Source organism: Macrobrachium rosenbergii, chromosome 51 (assembly GCF_040412425.1).
Source record: "Macrobrachium rosenbergii isolate ZJJX-2024 chromosome 51, ASM4041242v1, whole genome shotgun sequence".
Lineage (NCBI taxonomy): Eukaryota > Metazoa > Arthropoda > Malacostraca > Decapoda > Palaemonidae > Macrobrachium > Macrobrachium rosenbergii.
In genome coordinates, this window is record NC_089791.1 from 5,038,251 (window position 1) to 5,054,331 (window position 16,081).

The 16,081-nt window shown below is 39.4% G+C and overlaps 1 protein-coding gene across 5 annotated transcripts in view; it reads left to right on the forward strand.

Annotated features, from left to right (window-relative positions):
• Positions 1 to 16,081, forward strand: part of LOC136833122 (DNA excision repair protein ERCC-8-like) — a 232,215-nt gene that overhangs the window by 52,570 nt on the left and 163,564 nt on the right. For all 5 annotated transcript variants that reach the window (XM_067094776.1, XM_067094777.1, XM_067094779.1 and 2 more), the window contains exon 3: positions 8,526 to 8,702. In XM_067094776.1, coding sequence (XP_066950877.1) covers positions 8,526 to 8,702 — 177 coding nt within the window. The remainder of the gene's footprint in view (positions 1 to 8,525; positions 8,703 to 16,081) is intronic.

A 16,081-nucleotide genomic window follows, 5' to 3' on the forward strand; every position in this document is an offset into this window, starting at 1 on the left:
AGCACACTGAACACCACCCGAGGACAGATGTCCTTACCTTGCCTGTCCTTTTGAACCTTCACATGTTCGACTCTGGGGCTCGAACCAGTATACTTTGTAGTGGCATTCCTATTCCCCCTCTCCATCGCCAGTGCCCTATCAAACGAGGACACCATCATCTTGACGAAGGTAATGTGCCAGGATAAAGTTTTCTAAGTCAGTCACGATTCCTGATATTTCTCTGCCTGATTTTTCATTTACTTTTCCATTGTGCAATCATCTTCAGTAATTTGTGTTGGAGCATTCAGTGTTAACGTAATTATTCAGTGGTGTTAAACTGAGTTATTCGGCACCATCTGTGCAATCCATCAGTCCCCTTTGAACGTTTTATTATTATTGCAAGTAACCGTCTTGCATATTTTGCAGATAGGCCTCGACTGTGGAATCTCTCGGCTCTATCCATGTGCAGTCCCCTCCTACCCCCCACTGCGATGTTTCCTGTTATGAAGACATCGTTTGAGTAGAATATTTATTCTGTGTTGGATTCATTATTTTAGCAGGCCCCTTATTATTACCTGCCCAGTAATTCGTCATTCTTCTGAACTGTGTTCGTTATGTAAATATAATTAGATAAGAGAACCCTTGAGTTTACGTAATTTTCTATCACATGAAGAAGGCCCTAAGCCATAGATTTCCCTTGTTTGTCTATGAATGGAATTTCCACTGTATATGTATATATATATATATATATATATATATATATATATATATATATATATATATATATATATATATATATATATATATATATATATATATTATAATATGCTTTATATAAAAGTGCAGTTTCTTCCTGTCTCTCTCTCTTTCTCTTTATCAAGTTCAGTATAGTTCGATACTGGAAGAAAACATCAAAGAGTTTCATGAAGATATGTCATATGTACTAAAATTATATTTTGTGCAGACAATAGTATGAAAATGCCTAACAATAGCAAATGGACTCCTTTAAAACTTTACTAATGGCTTAATCTCAATATATTGATAGTTCTTCAGGGTAGAAATCTGATTATATAAATTTTCTGTTTCATATATCTTACATATGGTGCACTGTATTTTATGTAATAGATAATTCAAAAGTAAAGGAAGTCTCAGCTATGTAAACTGCTTACTAAATTGTTAAAATTATCAATTATAAATTTAACAGTTTTTACTATCCCATTAATTTGGTAATTTGCATGCATATAAGCATACCTTATACTGGTACTTCTAATATGCTTATCAGTGATATATAGCATTAACACCATACTTATTTATAAGATCATTTTGATCATAACTTTACAAAAAATAACCTAGTGAAGTAATCTCTTGATTATTCAGAGTAATAGAGCCAAGGGCTGTCAGATAAGGTTAAGTAAAAAAATCTATGGGTGTTCAAGGGCCACTCCATACCCTCTCTCACCTTACCTTGTCAATACCCCATAACTGTAAACACTAAATATGCTTATAAACAACAACCATCACATTTTTAACTGAAATCTTGATGCAAAAAGCACTTATCTACCTTATTTTCCCACAGTTGTAACAAAATAAACTCTACAAATACACTTAAAAACAATAAAAGCAACTCTTCTTCTCTCATACGCGACACACAATACATTAGGCTGCACATTGTTTTTCATTTGCCCCAAACACTGTAAAATATATTGTACAGTGCACAAAAAAAAAAAGTAAACCCCATCTCTCTCCCCTATGCAACACAATTCGATAGATTACACAATCAACATTTATCATTTTCCCCAAAAAACATATAGAAAAGTAAACCCCTTTTTTTATTTAAGTGACTTACCAAGCAATTACGTAGTTACTAGCTTCCCACATGGCAGTCTTAAGAATTCAAATTTTCCCAGTGGTGCTACCATCACTAGTGTAGGTGACAGGGTTCTGCCCACTTTTGGGACTGATAGGTACAACATAGCAAAGAGCTCCAGTTCATTTTCTGCCAGCTCCCGACCAACATCGGTGGTTTTGTGCAGTCTCATCATTTTTTGGATATGCTTGTCCAGCTTTTTGGTGAAGTATTCAGGTTTTCCTTGTTTTTGGTGTGCGCCAAATATTTTTCTTAACTATTAAGTAATTTTGTTAGCCATGGTTACTTTTATTCTAATTAGCCATGATATGTTGTAGAACAAGATTAGTTAAGTTCTCTTTTCATTCTCACACTAAATGTGTGAAATGTAGGGGGGCAAGACATTAATATACATATCTTACTTGTTCAGAATGTCAGTACTGGGACAAGCAAAAGTGACTTTGATATCGCATTTAGTGAGCTTGGATAGGAATAGAAATAGGAAGTGCGGCCCTTAGAGCTGAGAATAAGGCTAGTGTAGCTCTTGTTCCATCTCCTGTGTAGGAGATAGCACTATTTCTTTTCCTCAAATCTGTGCTTTGTCTCCAATCCTTAGCCCTCCTACTTTGTTACCACATACTCCTTTACCAGGTTCCCGTGCTTCCAATCTCGACACCATTGCCAGTCTCGAATCTAGGTTTGATAAGAAATTTGAATTTTTAGCCAACACTGTTACAGAATTCACTGTCCCCAGTGTCAGTAGTGCAGTGCAAAAGTGACAGTGTTGTGCATAATGAGGAGGTGGTTGCCCGTCCCACCAGTGCTCCTAGACGAAGGTCCCTGTCCCACTCCCCCGCACCGGGGAGAATACATACCGGAGGTCCAAGGGAGGCTGGTGGGGTTTGCCCACGGGTAGTTGCCCCCTCCGCAGAGCCTGTTATCCGTTACCAGGCTGCGGCTGAGCGCCACTGGAAAGGCGTCTCGGTTAGTGCTGATCACTTGTCATCAGACTCTGGTGGCTCGTCGCCCAACAGGATGCGCCAGCGGCTCCGAGTTGTCGCCTCTAGGCCTTTGAAGAGGCATTCTGCTGTTGCAGACAGTCTCCTCCTCCTCTTAAGAGGTATAAGGAGACAAGTGCCAGTCCACAACCTTCATGCGGTTTCACTGTTCCACCTTCGGAGAGCCAGAAGTCGATGAGGTTTTCAAGCGACCAGTGCTTGTGTCTAGACACTTTGATCTTCCTCGTAAGCATCCATCGCCCTCTTCTCTTTGGTTTCACGCTTCTGAGGGCCCGTCTCCTTTCAGTCACATGTCGCTCACTTCAGTGCCACACTCGGCTTCTTCAACCTGCGTGGCGCCAACTTCAGTCCACTCGGCGCCAGTTGTTGAGCACTCAGCGCCAGCCTCACCACTTCTGCATCTGTCTTTGCAGGAAGATTCTTCCTTGGCCCCACATCATTGTCAGCTGGAGGATATTATGGGTTTTTAAAGAAAAGATCTTCGTCTTCAAAGAGCGAGAATCCATCTTTGTCTCCGATTTCATCGGATGAGGAGGAAGCAGAGCACGATTCCACCCGTTCATCAGCTCACTCCAGTTTGCTGAAGTTCTTCCTGGCAAACTTTCCTGACTTTTTTGAGCCTTCTGCTTCACCTGCATCGACCTTCCTCATGAGGAAACGCTCTTCGGACGCTGCTTGTCTCCCCAAGTTAGTTCTTTCCTCCTCTTCAAAGAAATTCCTTTGTGAGGTGGATGAGTGGTTGACCTACAAGAGGGAGCAAGGTAAAGCTATCTGTGCCTTCCCTCCCTCTAAGTTTCGGAAGAAGAAACACCGCTTCTGTGCCACTGGAGAGGTGCCTTCATTGGGAGTCTCTGCCTTCTCCCAAGGGAACTTCGGTCTGGTTGATGCTACGAGCCAAGCTGCATTTTCCTTGGCCAAGATTATGTTTTCCTCTTTCAGTCTTGTCCATCTCATCAGGAACTTTTTAAAGTTTTGGAGATCTGCAGTTTTCTGGACTGTGGGAGCTTTGGCGAGAAAAATTGAAGACTGTCCGGACCTTGCCAAGAATCACTTCTGACTGGCTGGGTGTTTTATCGTGCGCCGACAAAGCCATCAGGGATGGTTCCGCTGAACTTACTCTCTTTTTCTCGATGGGCATCCTCAAGAAACGGAAGTTGTGTGTTCATTTGCCACCAAGGGAGTAACTACTAAGCAGAAATCGGCACTCTTGTTTTTCTCCTTAGGCAAGACCCATCTCTTCCTTCAGGAGACAGTTAAGGAAGTGTTATCAGCCCTGAAGAAGAAATCCACTATGGATCTTTTAGCTCAGTCTTTCAAGTGCCTGAAGGAAACTCCTCTGTTTCCAAGTGTTTCTTGCCCTTGCAACCACAGACCTTTCATGGAGCAAGATCAAGACCTCAAACCTGCTAACCTGCATCCTCCCTCAAGGTCCATCAAAAGTCTGCAGTAAACCCTCAGATTCACAGGGGATGCACTCACACCCCACAAATAGCTAAAACCGTGAATACTTTAAACCCTCAAAAACACTTAGAACTGCCTATTTTGATAGTTTAAACAGAAGAAAACCTCAAAAAATGCTTATACCTTAGTATTTTAATAGTTTTATCACAAAAAGTGCATTTAGTCATGAAAATATGAAAATACAGTAATTAGTGAATATTTCTGTGAAAAATACTGCGAATGGGTGAATTTTCCTTGAATAATGGGTAGATACATTCCACAGAGAAATCCTCAAATACATGAGTCCAAGAATCGTGAGAACGCAAATACGGGGTTTTACTTTTCAAACCCGCCACTAAGAAATGAAGCTCTTCTCCTTCATGCAACCATTGGAGGCGAGCAGTCTCTTTTGGGAGGAATGGAGTCACACAGGAGTGAACCCCTGGGTGGTCCAAGTACTGAGAAGTGGCTACTCCATTCCTCTCAGAGACAGGTCTCCCTTGTCCAGGTCGCCAATCATCTTGACGACCTACTCAGTAGGGTCCAAGAAGTTTTTGGCTCTTGCTCAAGAGGTAGAGTCCCTGATTCACGAAGGGGTAATGAGGAGGTACTGGATTGTTTGTCGGAGAGGCTTTACAACCAACTCTTTGTAGTCCCCGAATCACGGGGGGGGCTGGAGGCCCGTCCTGGGCGTCAGCACCCTGAACGTATTCGTAGTAAAGACAAAATTTTGCATGGAGACTCTGACAAACACCATCGAAGAGCCTTTTTGATCTCCAACAAGATGGGGAAGACAAAGGAGTCTCTGGTCTTTCTGCACCAACTTGCTTTCAAGTAAAATGGTAGGGGCCTCATGTGAAGCTTGTCCAATTTCACAAATTGTTCTACTGAGGCCAACGTGCCTAGGAGACTCATCCACTGGACTGCTGAACATACCAAGAGAGAGAGAGAGAGAGAGAGAGGAACTCCCAAACAGTCTGTAGGCAAGACTCGATCCTTTTGGGGGGATAGAAAATACCCAAAAAGCTCAAAGTCCAGAATCATCCCTAAATAGGAAATCTTCTGTGTTGGAGTGAACTGCGACCTCTGAGGGTTTATCAAAATGCCTAACTCCTGCATTAGGCAGAGAGTCTTCTTCAAGTCCTTCACACACTGCACTTCCGACATGAAGTGGAGAAGCCAATCGTCCAAGTAGAGGGTTACATTGATCCCGAGAGGATGAAGCCATTATCAAGAGGAGTGAGGGGCCTGGTGAAAACTTGAGGGGCAGTGGACAGACTGAAGCAAAAAGCCTGAAATTGGAAGACTTTGCTTCTAAACACGAATCTCAGAGATTTGCTGGAGGCTGGATGGATGGGAACATGGAAGTAGGCGTCCTTCATGTCCAGGGAGACCATCCAGTCGCCCTGATGGAGAGAGGACATGACAGAGCCGAGAAGAAAAGTTTTAAGTAGGAATATCTCTTCTGCTGCTGTGCCCCAGCCTAGAGTTTTATTCCAATGCCTCCAATCTAGGTTGGGAAGCCCTTTTAGGGAGCTAAAGGGTCTCGGGAACATGGACTTCGATTTGGAGGTCCTTACATATTAATTTCAAAGAGCTAAAGTCCATTCACCTGGGCCTTCAGTCTTTCGCGCCTTTGGTAGCAAGGAAGATTGTAGCAGTGTATGCAGACAACACCACAGTTGTCTTATGTCTGCAAACAAGGGACCACCCACTCCTTCTCTCTCTCTGTGAGACAGCGAAAGACCTCCTCTGGGCAAATCAGTACCAGGTGAAGAGTGTTACTCGCTTCGTGCAGGGAAAAATGGATGTCCTTGCAGATGAATTGTATTGCTGCAATTAGGTTTTTCCGATGGAGTGGACTCGGGACTCCCTCGTATGCAATGATTTCTGAAAACTATGAGGCAAACCAGCTGTGGGCCTCTTTGCAACATCGAAAAATTATCATATGCATCTCCGTGGCTCCCCAGTCCTAAATCATCTGGCATGGGAGACGGATGCCATGCTGTTGGATTGGAAGGGCCTGGATGTCCATGCCTTCCCACCTTCTGAATTAATCAGCAATCCATTCTGGCCCAGGAAAGAATGGTTTCTGGATCTGCTGCATCTGTTAGTGGACTTCTCAAGACTTCTGCCACAAAGACAGTTGCTGCTCAAACAACCACACTTCCTCAGGTCCCATGAAGGAATGTCTACCCGGGCCCTGACAAGCTTCAGACTGTTGGGAGCATCGTCAGAGTGTAAAGGCTTTTTGAATAAACTACAGAGGCTTTTGCTAGGTGCAAAAGATCTTCTGCATAGAGGGCTCTTTGTCCCTCTTCTTTCTCTTTGCCTTGTTGTAAGGTTGTCGAGTTTAAGGGAAGCCTAGGGGTACAATGTACCTGGAGTACCCACCAGTTTTAATGGTTGGGTTGTGGTTCTTTATTTTAGTTGTAGGTGACAGAGTTGTGTTTACTCTGGCCTATGCCCAGGGCATGGGCGCTAATTTTTGTGTTTGTCAGCCATCAGTGAACTTCTATGGCTGCAAAGTACCCATCAAAGTAGAGGTGACTCTTGGCCAATACTGCCATGTCCTCTGCAGGTTAAGATGATTGCCGACCAGAGGCAGTACCCTCCTCAAGTAGCTCTCTTATCGTTAAGGTACAGCAACCATTAACCCAATGCTAGCAAACTCTTTAGTTCAAAGTTATTATCTTTATTAATGTTCTGGATTAGAGCATGTCCATGATTCCCACCTCCTCTCAATGTAGAATCAGTTATGTAATTGCTAGGTAAGTCACTTATATAAAAATGACATTTTTATGATAAACGAAGCTCTTTGCTGAGTTGTACTTATCAGTCCCGAAAGTGGGCGGGACCCTGTCACCTACACTAGCAATGGTAGCGCCACCGCGAAAATTTGAATTCTTAAGACTGCCATGTGGAAAGCTAGTAGCTATGTAATTGCTTGGTAAGTATATATAAAACTTTATTTTATCATAAAAATGTCATTTTCTTTTGTATGCAACACACATTGTGATAGTTTAGACAAACAATTTTTCTAATTTTCCCCAAAATACATTGTATACATAAAAATTACCAAAAATAAAAATACATTATACTCTTTTATTTACCTTTGTGCACTGCCTTTGGTGTTTACGATGGCTGGGCATTTTAAAAACTTGTGAAGAGGTTTAAAAGTCCTCCACATCCTCCCTCTCCACCAACTCAGCTGCGTCATTGACACTGGCATCTTCATCTTCCTCTGCCTCCTGTGAGTCCCGGGAGACATTAAGTGGTAAAGTGGTTGGGAGAGGTATAGAGGTGCCTAGAGGGTCGGCAACGCATTGGGGCAGCAACGCATCAGATTCTTGGCTGAAGGAACCCTGCATATAGATGAAGGCAGCAGAAGACATACTTGCCTCTGGTTCCAAGTTGAAGGCATGATATGTAAAAATATTTAAAATATGAATTTGTAGACGCTGGCAACACGTGCCGTGTATAACCAGTCTCATGCCATGTAAAAATAAAAAATGAGAAAATACAGTAAAAACATGAATGAGAAAAGCATAAAATAATTTTAGTTAAGGTAAAGGGGTGTGTGTGTGTGTGTATGCTATAGGTGATTCCTCAGTTCTCTCTCTCTTCTCTCTATACTGTATCTCTTCTTCCTTTTTTTTTTTGCTTTGTTACAGTACAGTACAGCCAGGAAAACTGCTTCCTATTTTGCCCACCTTCCAAAATAACCCTTCCTCTGAGTGAGTTCCTCTACACAGCCTTACTGCCACTCCTCTCCCATGGCCCCTCAGTCATTGAACCTTCCCCCACCTTGGCAACTTCTCCAGGCCTTTCCCACCCCCAAACCCTTTCTCAGTCTGTTCAAGAGTGTAAACAGTGTCACCTACCTTTTTCTTAGGCTGCGCAGCATTGCCAATCATCAGAGAGCGGTTTTTTCAAATTTTTTAAAATTTATTTATATATATCTTTGGTCCTTGGTCCCTGGTCCAGGTGTGTCAGATAATGTCAACTTCCAGATAAGGAAGATCCGGATAATCGAGAGATTACTAATAGTCTTATTTTTAGATTTAAAAGATTCTGCATTTGAATTCTGGCAGAAAGTACACAAGATGCAAGTAAGCAGAAAAGAATTAGGTAAATGTGGAATCCCATAGAGGAAAATCTAATAAAAATGTTAATGATGATGGCACAAAGGCTTTCATTTCAGGGCAAAAATTTTAAATAATACAGTGCTTATTTTCCAGGTTGCTTCTACATTTGTGACTTACGCAGATTTAGAAGCTGTAGATTACCAGTATATGCTTTGTGGTCTGAATGATGGTGGAATAGCCATTTATGATGTGTCCTCTATCCAAGAAGGTCGAATATACTCTGAAGTTGGTCTTGTTAAAGGAGGTCATCGTGGAGGACATAAGCACGCAGTGAGACCTTTTTTTTTAAGTTTTAAGATTCATAGACTTTGTTTTCTGTAGAGACATCAAGGTCTGAGGGTGGCCAGTCAGTGCCTGCACAGCCTACTGTAGACATTACTGAATTAAGATGGACCATATGACAAAAAATGGAAAAGTTCTTGATAGAATCTAGATAATGCAGTTGTCCCTTTTCTATTTATAAGGGTCATTTTTCAGATCTCCCCTCTCCCTCAGAAAATAGCTGCTTTTCACAGATGAATTCCATGGCTAACCGATCATACCAAAAGCTACTGTAAATTACTTATAGACTTTACTGTAAATACTGTACAACATGTAGAATGTATCTCCAAAATGGTAATGCAGGTTATATGGACAAACTAATGTATGAGTGAGTGATTGATTCACTGTGACATTAAAAAAACAAGTGCTTCTCCTGTCTAATTTTCTGACATATATTGTTTTATTAATGAGTATTCAAGAGGCACAATTGTTATTTTACTGATTGACATTAATCCTAATCCATGTACTTTCAATTAATCCTTTAAGATTTTGGGGGCCCAAAAGTCCGTCTCTGGCAAGTCACACTAGCCTCATATGGACATAGTTTTTCGTGGTATAAGGCTAGCTATGTGTCACTTTAAAGCTGAATACCTTTAATTTAATGTGATATGGTCAAAATTGGAAAGTAACAAAAATAAAAAGTCCAAATTTACATGTTTAATATAGCTCAAAATATTCTACTGTTGGTTTCCTCACTCTCTCAACAATTGAGCAACAATGCTGTTGAAACAGTGTACAAATAGGGTAGCAACTCTGTGGTTCAAGTAGTTCTTACAAAATGTTTCTATTTTCCTTTTTCTATAGTTATGTAATATTTAACATTTCCAGTACAGTACAATTATGCAATATTATAGTTCCTCATTTTATACTTAAAAAAATATCCTTAAGTATACAATTAAGAGCTATAATATTGCATAGTTGTACTGTACTGAAATGGAAAAATAATACAGTATAAACTAAAAAAATATGGGAAATAGAAACATTTTGTAAGAACTACTTGAACCACTGAGTTGATGCCCTATATACCCTTTAAGACTTCAATAGCATTGTTCCCAATCATTGAGAGTCTGAAGAAACCAGCAGCAGGAAATTTTGGGCTATATTCAATGCGAACATTTGGGCTTTTGAACATATTACAATAAATTAAAGGTATTCAGCTTTAAAATGACACCACAACTAGCTTTATACCATAAGAAAACATGTCCATATGGCCGCAGGGTGTGATTTTCCAGAGACAGACTTTTGGGCCTCCAAAATCTTGAGGGTTTAATTGAAAATACACAGATTAGATTAATGTCAATCATCAAAATAACAATTGTGCCTCCTGAATACTTATTAATAAAACAATAAACGTCTGTAGATTTGACAGGAGAAGCACTTTTTTTTTAATGTCACAGTGAATCAATCACTCACTCATATATTAGTTTGTCCATATAACCTGCATTACCATTGTGGAGATACATTCTACATGTTGTACAGTATTTACAGTAAAGTCTATAAAGTAAGTCACAGTAGCTTTTGGTATGATCGGTTAGCCATGGAATTCATCTGTGAAAAGCAGCTATTTCCTGAGAGAGAGGAGAGATCTGAAAAATGACCCTTATAAATAGAAAAGGGACGACTGTATTATCCAGATTCTATCAAGAACTTTTCAGTAATGTTTACAGTATGCTGTGTAGGCAGTGACTGCCCCACCTTGAGACTTTTCTTTCAAAAACAGCTGTTTACAAGACTTATTGGTGCAGCTTCCACTTTTTCAAAAACAGTCATTTATACTGGTTCTTAATAAAACTGTGTATTTTCCAAAAATCTTTAAAGGAGTGGAAAACAGGATAAGTACACAAAACTAGACAAATTTCCAAGCTTTTTTTTTTTTTTTTTTTTTTTTTTTTACTGCAGTACACCTCACCCTTGGAACATGAGTTCTTGATGTATCTGGACAAAGATAAACTTTTTTGATAGCGTAGTCGCTGTTTTGCCCTCAAGGGTTACCTTCCTTGGTCTACCAGAACTCCATGGTGACCAGACTAACATCAAAGAATTCTCTTCTAGTTGGTCTTTTGGCCAGGTATTGTGTCGTAATGATTAACATTATAACACGCTGTGAGGAAGGTATTGAGTGACATACTGGCTGGGTGTTGTATAGTTTATTGGTGGTTCCTTACTGAATCATTGTACATGTTGTTTCAGATTTGGCTGGCCTTGTGCCAGCACGGGCTCTTGCTCCTAGAGCAGCCCGTAATCATTGCACAGAAACTTTGAAGTTGTTATTGGCTGGTGAGAGCCGCAATGTAGTTTCTACACACAGACAAGGCAAAACAGAGATTGTGTTTCGGACATCTGTGCTTGTCGACAGACAAACAGATGGCAATTATGAGAGGCATAATAAACGTACAATGATAAAACATATATCAATGGAAAGGCCAGGAAACTCCACATATGGACATTTGCATGAGATTCGAGACAGATTAATGGATACAATGCAGTAGCATAATATATGTGATATGGCGAGACATTTGGCGTCTTCACAAACAGAAACATACATGCAGTTTGATACAGAAGATTCGGTGGAACATTATGAGTACGTGATCGGAATGCTTGCATGGCAATGCGAGTAGTGGTGATTGTACATGAATCGAGAGAACAATGGTTAGAGAAAAATAGACAGGAATATTGTATGGTAGAAGTTGCGTTCCTTCAAGCGATCGCCGTTGACGCACAGGAGGGGGAGAGAGGGGGAGAGGGAGCGAGATGCTTGTTGTCCTGTTTTGTCAGATAGCTGATTCACACACACGTGTGCCCGTAGGACCGCCATGCGGTCCCTTACAACGTGATGGAGTATATAATGGACTCAAAGATAAGAGGGCACTTTCTCTTATCTTCAGCGAAGCTGAACCCAGTTTTTCGAGCGTCAAAAGAACCTGCAAGAAAGAGAAGTGGCTATTGCGCATGAGCATCCACCCTCTTGTTTACAACCAGGCTGTTAAAGACCAAGGGCTAGGAGCCACCACTCTGGTACTCTCTGTTTGGTCTATAGCGAACAGTTCACATCGTTACCAGCGCTCCAAAAAAATTCTACTTTTTTCTCCGTTTTCATTATTGAGGATCATGGAAACATCAAAAATAGCAAGATAAGTGCTCAATATTAATTTAGACTAGATTAACAGTGGCTGTTGTCTGTAGCCTATGTACAGTCTCTCAAAAATGTTTTGCAATATGTTCCAGAAGTTTTTGTTCACCTAACAGTAATTTGTTCTTTTGTTATTTACAAGGAAATGTAATTTTCTTATTCGACTTTGGTTATTAATCATACAGTTAACAATATAAAAAGAATGGTGAGTGGAAAATTCATATTGAAAAATGACGAAACATTTTGAAAAATTTCACTTCAGATGATTGGGCAAAAGAGTCAAAGAGGAAACTATATTTCGAATCCAGATAAAAACTTATTGACTAATAAAATAATATTGAATAATCATCAATGAAATTATATATAAATAAAGAAAGAAAGAATTCAGCCATTATTGTTGTCAAAAACAAAAAGAAAAAATCTCATAACATCGTATGTTATCATGTACTCCACATTCGGGCAGGAAAGTTAAACTAAACTCTCGTCACTTGCACCGATAAGATGGGCAACAGACTCAGCCGCACCACAATCATTACCACGCATAAGACTAATGTCTATTGTAGATATTGCTCGGCAGCTTAGCGTAAATAAAACAACCATGTATAGAGGGATACAACAACAGAGAGAACGAGGAAATATGATAAATTCATTATAAAAGGCGGAGGGTGACCCCATTGTTGCACTACTGTTAAGGATCATCATCGGATGATCACTGAAGGAGCTCCACCTAACTCCCCTAACAGCCAGTGTTGCTAAAAGAGAAAACATTACGCTCTCCCTTCTAGTTGCTGCTCAAACCATCCATAAGAGGCTCCATGAGACCAAGATATTATTTCATACTCCTGCCAAGAAACACTTCATATCAGCGAAACACAAAGAACAGAGGCTAGGGCTTGTGTTATAATATAATCCAGTGGCCAATGATTTCTGTAAGAGTCATCTTTTGCGATGAGGAGGAGACATTCTCCACTGATGAGCATGGTAGTCTTCTTCACTGCTGGCATTTAGCATTAACTAAATTAATGTTGAACTTCTTGCTAATTTTAATTCTTTAGAAACTTAGATAAAAAGAAATACAAAAATAGGCGTTATATGTTCAGTCAACTTCATAAGAGGCATCAAAATGATAGGCCTAAGTAGCAATGAAAGAAATGGGAAATTACACATGATAAATGGCATTATATATATATATATATATATATATATATATATATATATATATATATATATATATATATATATATATATATATATATATGTGTGTGTGTGTGTGTGTGTGTGTGTAACTCTACACACAAGGATTACATTCTATGTATTACAAAAATAGACGTGAAATCTCTTAGTCTAATTCAGTATATTTATATTAAGTTCCACTAGCTCACAATATACATAGGATTAGTCATTAAAAAATTTTATTAATAATAATGTGCAAGCAAATCTTTACAAAAGTCTTATTTGTTGATGTTAATAAGACTAATTGTTCAACTAATAACAGTTGTAGGCCTATGTCTACAAAGTTCACACATATGAAGGAGGTAAAACAACGATAAGTTGGAGATGAAAATATTAAAACATAAGAACAGTGATGACCTCTGAATTATTATAGTAATACCTTTTAATTAAGTAAAGTATGCCAACAGTAAACAGTATCAGAAAAAGCCCTGTTTAAGGGAAACTGCAGGTAATTTCTCAGACCCACCACTAGTGTTCAGTTGTTTCATGTGATTACAACTGAGTTGCCAAATAGCCCCAGATATCGCTATTATAAGCTGTGGACCAAAAAGTTTTGAAGTATGTTGCAAAACATTTTTTAGTGATTGTACATCCTTGGATTACGTATCCTAAGTGGCATAGCTTAGACCGAGGACCCCAGGATCAGATAATAACAATATTTGGGCAAAGTAAACCGATAGCCTAACAATAAATTTTTTCCCTTTTTTGGGCTCAGGCTGTGTCGTCCTGATGAAAGGTTCCCTCAGGCAGCTTTCTAGAGTACAAATACTGCTAAATGTACCAGAGAAAAAAACAAAAGGGTCAAAATCCGCTTTATAAGCCTGGGCACTGAAGCATGAGCTAAATAATCCAGGACTACCCTAGGCATTGCCTTATATCAAGTTCAGTGATAACTTTTCATGAAACATCCCATTTTTGGACTAAATTGTTAGCCTAGACCATGTAACCTAGGACTAGACGAAATCATAATCTGTGCTGGATGAAATGGTAACCTAGCCGTAAGGCTACATACTAAGGTAGGCTAATTGTGTTTTATCTAACCCATACATTTAAGTGTGAATTGAATAATCAAGATTAGGCAGTACCCTAGATTACAGTAAGTTATAACCTGGTTATAAGGTTACACATTAGTGATTACTGTTTTATATAGTAAACCAAATAGCCTAGGATTGGATATAAACAACAAACTGGGTTAGACAAATAGTTGAATAATTATAAGATTGCATATTAGTAAGTTGTCTGTTTTTATAATAATCTAGATTAGGCAATACCCTACACTATGTTAAGAAAGAACAAATAAGCCTAGGATTATACATAAACAGTATCCTAGCCTAAATAAAATAACCTGGTTTTTTTTATGGCTCGGTAGCATATCTGTAAGGTTACATGCTAGTAGGGTCTTATGTAGCCTATATTCTTAAAGGTGATATAAACCTAGAACAGGCAGTAGCCTAACCATATTAAATAGAACCCCTTTTAAGGAATATCCTACTATTAGCCTAAAACAGCAATGGCCAAATATCAGATGAAAGGGTAGTCTCGGCCACATAAAACAGAAAAACAGATTATATGAGAATTATTTTCTGTAAAGTTTATATCTTTTAAGTTGTAAATAAGCCTAGAATAGGTTAAGCAAGACACTTCTAAGAAATCCTCTATTCTTAGCTTAACGTAGATTATACTAGAATCATTACCCTCAGCTATATAAAACAGCAGTTTGGGTTAGGTAAACAAATTAGTTCATAGCAGTTAGTCTGAATGGCATGACAGTTGGAATTAAAAATTTCACTTGGCCATTGCAAAAGGACTAACAGTGTATAAGTAATACAGCCATATACAGGTATGAAAACTAACCTAAACCTTAGAGGGTTTAACATAGATATTTAATTAAATGTATTAAAACTGCACAATTGTAATCAAGTTAACCTGTAATATGGAAACTATATGAGGAACTACAGAAGTGTCCCTCACTTAAAAACAATTAATACTAACTAGCTTCTAATAACAGCTTGCTTTATATCACTATAGGCAGGATCCTCAGTTCAAGTCTTTTGTAGCAAATTGCTGGGTTCACTTTTTGCCAGTGTGTACTGCCCATACCACCTGCCATGAGCATAGTCCTTGTAAAAAACAAGGAAAATTTGCTTGGTCGCCAGATGTGGGCGAGATCTGTAGTATGCTCCTGGCAGCAAGTTTTCAGGACGAAACAGCTCCTTTTAAGCTATCTCAGTGGGGCATAGGGTTTAGTAGGGGTGAGGAAGGGGGAGATTATATCTTTCGGCAGAACTCCGGCAGCAGATATTTAACCCTTCCTCTGAACAACATCAATACAACATCATTGTTCAGGCCAAAACCCAGTAACATCAGTCACCAATACCCCCAAGGTTAACCCCATGGAGGAAGTAGAGGAATCTTTTCATGGAATGGAGTTCACATTCTTATTAAAAAATATGACGTGGACATTGCCATCAAAATGGCCCTGCTGAACCCAGAAGGCTAAGGGACGCAAATTTTAGCTAGCCATGGGAGAAACCTTCCAGAAGGAATTCTATTCCCCATGCAGCTATCGTTGCTGAATAGGATCTTTCCTCCAAAAGGGATACTGGGATCCACCTAACTCAGATTGAAATGTCTACATTTTTGGAAGGGTATAGTAAGCCCAGGACTTCTGCCCCCTTGATTAATTAACAGGCAGTTGCAGTTCAGTTGCTGAAGCTCAGTTAGATTGCACAAGCTCCCAAAAGGGATACAGTGAACCCTCGCTACCCCAAAGTGGTTCGACTATCATCCTGGATTCACATGAGTGTGGATTTTTTCCATTACGTATGTATATTATAAGAGAAAATATATAAGCGGATTTTGAAATTTCAAAAATAGTCGCGATATATGAAGACCCAAATATTTCATTAATTCCATTAATAATTATTAATATCTGCTAGTACTGTTGGTTCATTGCATTATGACA